Raw genomic sequence first — 7,757 nt, 5'->3', positions numbered from 1 at the left:
CTCCGGCTCTTGGGAGCTCCTCTAATTAAAGCACCTGCAGCATCACATGCATTCAGCATCCCACACTTGAAAATGGCAGCGGAGATGCTTTAACTAAGGCTTGTTGAAAGAGGTTTAGTTAAAGTGCCCCTACTGCCATTTTGAAATGCGGGACACTGAATACACCTTACATTGTAGGTGCTTTAATTAAAGCCCCTCCCAAGAGCTGGAGCACATGTAAAGATGACCATTGGGTCAACAGTCACAGCAATAAGGCTGGGCAAAACTTCATTTTCTCCAAAGATCTTTCTGCAAATCCAGAACTCAAAGAGCAGAAGAGTATACAGACCTCTTTTATGTTAAATATGGTTTTGCTTTGGAACAGCACTCTATAAAAAAATTGAAAATGATTTTTTAAAAGAAACAATTCCAGTTAAAACGTGTTAATTTTTTTTGTCCTTAACAATAGTTTGACTCAATAGTACTGAACTTTACATTGGCAACACCGAAAAAGTATTACATAATGAAGATTCAGCTAAATCTTTCTTAGCAACCTCCTTTCATATTAGACAACTATATATATAAATAATTAAATGAGTCACCAACATTAAGCAGCAGAAAATTAAATTAGAGATTCATGTAAACATATTTATATAACCAATTCCATAGCAAACACATTTCCTTAATTTTGGTCACTTTGCTATTCACAATCTAGAGCCTTGTTACACATCACACTATGAGCTGCTCAAATGTTGATTGGTGTTAGCGTTAGCTTGGGTTTGGAGCAGTCATACATTCAGGCCTTCAGGGGCCTGGAGGATTGAATGGTAAAGATCGTTCCTCTCTACCCCATTCTGGGCTTCCCTCCACCCCCACCACCCCCGCCCTCTGCACCCCAGGGTTCTCCCTGTTTCCCCCTGTCCTCGGGGTTCTCCCCCACTTAGATGTGGCTGTCTGTCCCAGGGGATAGGCCCAGAGAGCAGTAGCAGCAGTGGCTGGGCATATAGCTTAACCCCTCCCTGTCTGCTCCCATGGGACAGACAGAATGGGCAGCCAAAAGTAAGCAAGGTGGGGGGTAGGAAAGAAGGGCAGGAGGGGCCAGTGAGCATGGATTTGAGGTGCTGGGGAAGACTGTGGGGGGTGGGGTCAGTGAGCCCAATCTGGGTGGGGTGTTTACACTAATATGCAGTCTAGATTACTACACATTAGTGTAACATGATCTGGGTGACATGGATCAGAGATAAACCTAGGCTTGACTGGCATAACTTTAAGCAACCTAAAGTGTGATTAAAACTAGTTTCAGGTATTAATGTGGACAATCCAGGGCTTAAGAGTTCCAGGATTCACCTAAAATTAACATGTAACAAGGCCCTAAACCAGCAAAGCTTTCTAAACAAAAAACAAAAGCCCTTGTGGCTAGAGAAAATAATTAAAATAGTGTAAATGTATTTAATTTATAAATAAGATGCTATATGTACACTTTTGCACTTAAAAAAGGGGGTATATACAATAAAACCAGAATTTTTTAATTCGTCTTAATCCAGGAATAGATATTAATTGTTAGCCTTCAGGATTACAGTCTCTGAGAGGCAAGAGAGAAAGATATTACTGAAAATGAAAAAAAGCCTATTGTTAATTTATGCTTTGTCTGTTGGAAAAGATTTTACCAGTTATATTCCCATAATTGTACCAATATAATACTCTCTAGTCACTTTTATTCCATTATGAAAGTGTCTTTTTTGGTTTAGCTTAAATCCCTTTCCAAGTGATGCATACTAAAACAAAAGATGTACTAGAATAAAAATATCTACCTGGATTGTTTGTGTCATATATACACATGTATCTATTTAAATTCATCTCTCTCCTTTAGAGACAAGTCACTGGAGCAGATGACCCTTTATATTTTAATTTGTAAAGACAAGATCAGAACTTGTACATGTCAAGTACTTTACATTGCCTAAATTTGTCATCCATTTTTTATTCATTCATCTGTTTTTGAACTTAAAATTCCATTAAGTCTGGAAGGTATATGCCTAATTAGTATTCATATTTGTTCTAAGTACTTAAAAAAAAGTAAAACAATACAGTCCTATTTGAAGAAAAAACTGGGTATGTTCTTCCATAAGCACTTCAATAGTCATTCATCTTATAAAGAAAATTTGATCTTGCTAGTGTGAAAAGCTAGTTTCAAACATTTAAGCAACTGAAATTTCATTGAAATCTTCATCTTAATTATTGAAACCAGATAAAGGTATTCACAAGCCCCTTTATTTTTACCTGGTCATTCCATGAAAAATCAGGAGTGATGTTCAGTCTAACTCGGAGTACAGTACGCGTAATTGGTTGAATAGTTGCTTCCATTGTAATGGAGGGAATTTGATGGACGCATTGTTTGACCTTTAAACCAATTTTCACATGATGCAGCATGTGACCTGTAAAGAAAACATCAGGTGTTAATAAATTTGCATTTACAGGACAAAATAATAGAAATCATACTTTTAAATAGGGTTTGAGAGAGGGATATTATTCCTTGCTTTTGTTGTTCAGTGTGTAAATGACTGACCCTCTTGACCTGGCATGTCTGAATATTTTGTAATACTTAACTTGAATTAGCAATTTACAGCTCAGAAAAAATCAGTATTAACCCCTCTACTGGCTATTACCAATGGGTTAAAATAATGATTAAGAATTCACAAGCCAAGTCCATCCTTTCTTTCAATTACTTTTTTGACCAGGCACTTAGAAAGCTATATAATTCCTTCTATAAACACGAATACTGACCTTTATTTAACGAAAGATACATATTTGAGCATTTACAACCCCAGAATACAGTGATTCAAAGTACAGAGAATCTTGCGTTTGTATGAAGATGAATGAAGGTAGCCAGTGGCCTAAACGCATAGATACAGTAAATGTATCTCGCAATGGCTTTGATCATTTTGGAACATAACAATGAGGGGTGGAGGCAAGGGAAAGACTGATGTTCTGGAACATCTCATCTTCTACTACACTCCTGATTACTGAGGTAAAGAAGGGATTATACTCTTAGAAAAGTATTTCTTGGTCATGTTTTACAATTCAGACATCTATTCCCTTCCTTTCAGAATGTAACACACAACATACAATGGTTAATAGTGGGGGCCGGGGGCTGACAACCTTTGTCAGCTGCTGGCCAGAACAACCCAGCCCCAGGCTAGTGCAGGTCAGGTGGCTTGGCAGCATGCCAGCAACTGCGCTCACACCAGAGCCAGGCAGGTGGGAGCTGCACCTGCACTGTTAGCACTTCTTCCCATCCTCTGCTCCCTGGATGTAGCACTGGTGCAGCTTTTAGCTGCTGGGGAGCTCTGCTGGAACCTACTGCCACTTCTCCCACACCACCCACCTCCAACTAGCTGCAGTGTGGATACAGGTGGAAGCTGGCTTAGTTCACCACGAATTGGAAGGTGTACTGGGAAGCACGGGAAGGGGAGAAGTGGCAGCAGTGCAGATGCAGCTTCCAGCCACCTAGCTCCAGCACAGCTCCTCGCTGTCCAGCCCCCTGTGGTTACGGGCAGAGACGAGCCTTCTGGCTCCACAGGTCAGATCCATTAGCTTCACACACTGTATGTTGCTGATCCCTGGTATAGGCAATATTAGTTCTATTTTGTTTTTATTCAGATTTCTTAGGAGATATACTCTTAGTTCTATTTCATTCAGCTACTAAATGGTAGGGGTGTGCGAAGTGGGCTGTATTCGATTCAGATTTGGTCTGATTCAGGGGAGAGTGATTCAATTTGTTGATTCAAATCACTATCCCAATTCGATTCAGCTGAATCCAAATCTGAAGATATGATGCTGATTCGGATAATCAGCGATTCAGCCATAGACACAGCTTTAAATATTTTTTCTACATACCTTGAGGTACCAGGCACAGCTTGTGAATGCTGAGATGGTGGGGCAGATGGAGCATCTCACAGGAGAGCGGGGTCCCCCCACGTGCTCAGCAGCAGAACCAGAAGTGGACCAGAATTAATTCCAGTCCACTTCTGGGTCAGCTGCTGAGCGCATGGGGGACCTCCTCCACCCCCCACTCCCCTCCAGCTTGGCGATCAGCATTGGGAGGACCCTGGGTGCTCCCAGACCCAGGAGGCACCAGTCGCTGAGCTGGGAGGCTGGAGGGGAGGTCCCCCGCGTGCTCCATGGCAGGCCTGGAAGTGGACCAGAACTGCTTCTGGTTCCACCACTGAGTGTGCTGGGGACCCCCCCATGCTCCTGTGGGACACTGTATCTGCCCCAGCATCTCAACATTCAGGAGCCGCCTGATATCTTGAAGTATGTAGAAAAAAGCATTTAAAACTCTGTCTATGTCCGAATCATCAAATCTCTCCGAATCAATTTGGAGGGTTCTGCTTTGATTCTGACAGATTAAAGGGTCTCCTGATTCAACTTGGATTCGGATATTCGGCTGCCAAATTGGGCCGAATCTGCGGAACTGAATCAGTGACTGAAGCTTCACACAGCCCTACTAAATGGAGCGGACAGCTGATTCATCTCATTTTACGGTGATTGCTTTGATATTACTCAGCTAGAAATTTTAAATGCAATTATGATAGTTAAGACGCCTCACTTTTCAAAGCTGCATTACAGATGGTTAACTGAATCTTTTTGATGCCATTATACAATATCTACGTACAGCTCCCAATAAAAAGAAATGTGGCTATAGACATACAGACATATATATGAAGGCTATATGTTCAGGAAAAAAGAAAACAAAACACTTGCCCTAATATTTTAGCATTTACCCCAAAATGTTAAGAGCATAAGAACTTGAAATTGGTAGCATTTGTTTTTAAATATTCTTTGTTTTCTCTCCTTATCCATCTCCATCTGAGTCACCTATATGACAGTTTTGTCTTCCTGGATTGGAGCTTACCTGTACTAGAAAAGTTGCAGTGATTTAAACTAAAGCTTTGTCTACTTGGAAGGAATCACAAATTTAAAGACAAAACAATTTTACCAACTGAAAAGAATGGGAAAGGAGGATTAGTTCCTTTTCAGCCTGCTCTCCCTGAACACCTACAGTCTGTTAAAAAAATCCAAAATTCTCTAATAAAATATCCAAAATGCCATGATTGGAACTCACAAAATTTCCATTTTTTGTGATTAAAATGAAACACCACTATATTTACCTCTCTTTCTGTTGAACACAGTATTTTATTGATACATTTACAATTTTAAAGCAATTTGGAAAACTACCAGTGCCTCAAACATTATAATAAAATACATTCTAAATGCCTATATTTTTTGGCGTTTGATTTTTTTTGTTTTTAATCATGGAAAATTAGAGCTCCCCCTGGCCCCTTTGCTCATCAGGATGCTGGAGCTGTTCCCTCACTGCTTTATGGTGCTGAGAAACCTTGATATGCCAGTGCCCCTCACTCCCAAGCCAGAGCCCCCCAGCCCTGCTGGTGCCCCTCACTCCTGACCCACAGACCCTGCCTGCACCGTCACTCCCTCTGGGCAGCAGCTCCCCTCCTGAACCAAGATGCAGATCTAACTGCAGCTGTCACCCCTGCTGCTTTGTGGTGTTGAGCAGCCCTGACATTCCAGTGCCCTGCCTCTACCCCTACCATGCCGTTGCCCCTCGCTCCCAAGCCACAGCCCCCCAAGCCCTGCCTGTGCTCCTGTGTGTCCCACATTCTGCCATCCCCAGCCAAGGGAAGCCTGGCAGCAGGTATAGGGCAGGTGGGAAGGAAGAGAGTGAAAGAGGAAGGGGGAGTGGGATGTAGCAGGGGCTACCCACAGGGCCAGATGGGGTCTGTTCCAGCCACCTTTTAACCCCTGCTGAATGGGGACCACTGCTGCTTGCCTGCTGCCCCCACACAAGTCCCTGGCCCATTGTCCCTGCCATGATTGTCAGATTATCAGGCCCGACCCTCTCCCTCTTGGCACAGGGCTTAGGGTTTTACAGCCTTTTTTGCAAGCAGCATATTGCAGGCTGAAACTCTGCCAGCCTGCAAAGAGCTATTTGTGAAGGGAAAAATCTATGTTTTTCTCCTTCAAGGGGGCAAAGCTGCATTTTTCTCTGTGAAAGGGGAAAATTCGTGTTTTTTTCCCCAAGGGAGGGGGTGGGGGAATCTGTGTTTTTCCATAGGAACCGGAAGACCTGGATCCCTGGTCATAAGTTTTGTGGGTCTGTACAGGCTCACAATAAGTTTCCACCATGGAACACACCATAAACTTTAGCAGCAATTCAATGCTGCTATATTTTGTGTATGTTTATCTTCCCTTACAATGCAATGGGACCAGATACACAAAACTGTTACAAATTATCAGCTGATGACGGTGATAAGTTCCCTATCTCCTGGTATAATTGTTTCATTTGTCTACAGCCTAAAACTGTTTAGAAATTCAATCTTCTTTTGTGAAGGGACCTATTTAGTTTAAGAGTACGCTATATTGATTTTGTTTAAGTCAGTTTCTGAGCAACTTAAGTTGAATTGATCTAAAGCACTCAAACCAGTGTCTAAGCAAAATAATCAGTTTCTAAATGGGTATAGTTAAACTGGCATAATTTTCACAGCCAAGCTCTTAATCAACTTAAAAACGATCTCGCTAAATCATTACAAACCTCACATGTAGAAATTTTAACCTGTGCTTTAATCACTTTAGCTTTCATCTTTGCATTAAGTTTATCTTTGTAAAAGGCATGTATCCTTTTAACTTCATTTAAAAACAGATTAATTAAAGAAACAAAACTTTTCCAATACAGAATTAATGCACTTGTTCTGCATGTACTTTTACTGTCTTCAATGAGTGTAAGCAAAAATTTAGAAGTTACATGAAATATTGATGCCATTTATTCAGTTAATGCATCTCAAACTACACAGACAATCTTTTGCTAGTATCCCATTCCAAAACATGATTGATGCAGACAGAAATTTCTGTGTACAGAGACCCACCCCTTCTGCACAAGTATCTGCTGCTAAACATCCCATTTCAGAAGCACATTTATGTTGATTTTATTCTATTTATTCATCAAGAGAAAAGATTGGTGACTGTTCAAATTTTCATAAGCAGTTTACTATAAAACAAGTAAGTACTTGGCTATTTAAAAATATTTTAAGCGTAGAATGTGTGCGTTCCACAAAGATAGCCATGTTTCCTTAAGATTTAACTAGCTGATGTGAAAGATCGTTGCACTGATTTTCATAGCAAAACACAAAATCTCCTATTTCTCTTTTTTTCCCTAAGTTGCAATGTATAGGTGGATTGCTTTATTTAAAATACTCTTGTTTTGCTAGTTACAGAACATTAGATCTTTGAGCTGCACATGAAGTGCACCATTGAGTCCCACTCAGAGCTGACACTTATCCAATGCCTCTCTCTCTCTGCCTAGGGACAGATATTCAAAAAGTCTGAGCCTGAATTGACTCAGTCTTTGGAGGTTAGTTTAGCCTGGCTAGGCTGAACTGGTTTATAACTACAGAGACATGCCCTCTGGACTGAGAAAATGCAGGCACATGCCTGCAGTGCCTCAGGCTAGAAGCCAGGGGGCACTAGAACAGGCCTTCCTTCCCTTCCATGGTACTGAGCTGACAGGGAGGGGCATGGCCAGGCCCCAGTAGGATTCTCTGATTAGGGAAGGGTTCCCCCCACCTCACTGCTCCTGATCAGCCCAGCAGGAAGTTGATAACAAAGCATTTATCAGAACAACAAAACAAAAGCTTCAAGTTCAAGTTCAAGCTCTTCTTATACAACTTTTTCCAAGGAAGGAAAGGAGGGACACTACCAGCTAC

The 7,757-nt window shown here is 41.5% G+C and overlaps 1 protein-coding gene across 1 annotated transcript in view; it reads right to left on the bottom strand.

Annotated features, from left to right (window-relative positions):
- Positions 1-7,757, bottom strand: part of ASCC3 (activating signal cointegrator 1 complex subunit 3) — a 684,038-nt gene that overhangs the window by 181,405 nt on the left and 494,876 nt on the right. Inside the window, exon 22 of the mRNA XM_019520164.1 lies at positions 2,257-2,411. Within this exon, the coding sequence (XP_019375709.1) occupies positions 2,257-2,411 (155 nt within the window). The remainder of the gene's footprint in view (positions 1-2,256; positions 2,412-7,757) is intronic.

Source organism: Gavialis gangeticus, unplaced genomic scaffold (genome assembly GCF_001723915.1).
Source record: "Gavialis gangeticus isolate Ggan-Ray unplaced genomic scaffold, GavGan_comp1, whole genome shotgun sequence".
NCBI classification, from domain to species: Eukaryota; Metazoa; Chordata; order Crocodylia; family Gavialidae; genus Gavialis; species Gavialis gangeticus.
This window is presented reverse-complemented; position numbering and strand designations above follow the sequence as displayed.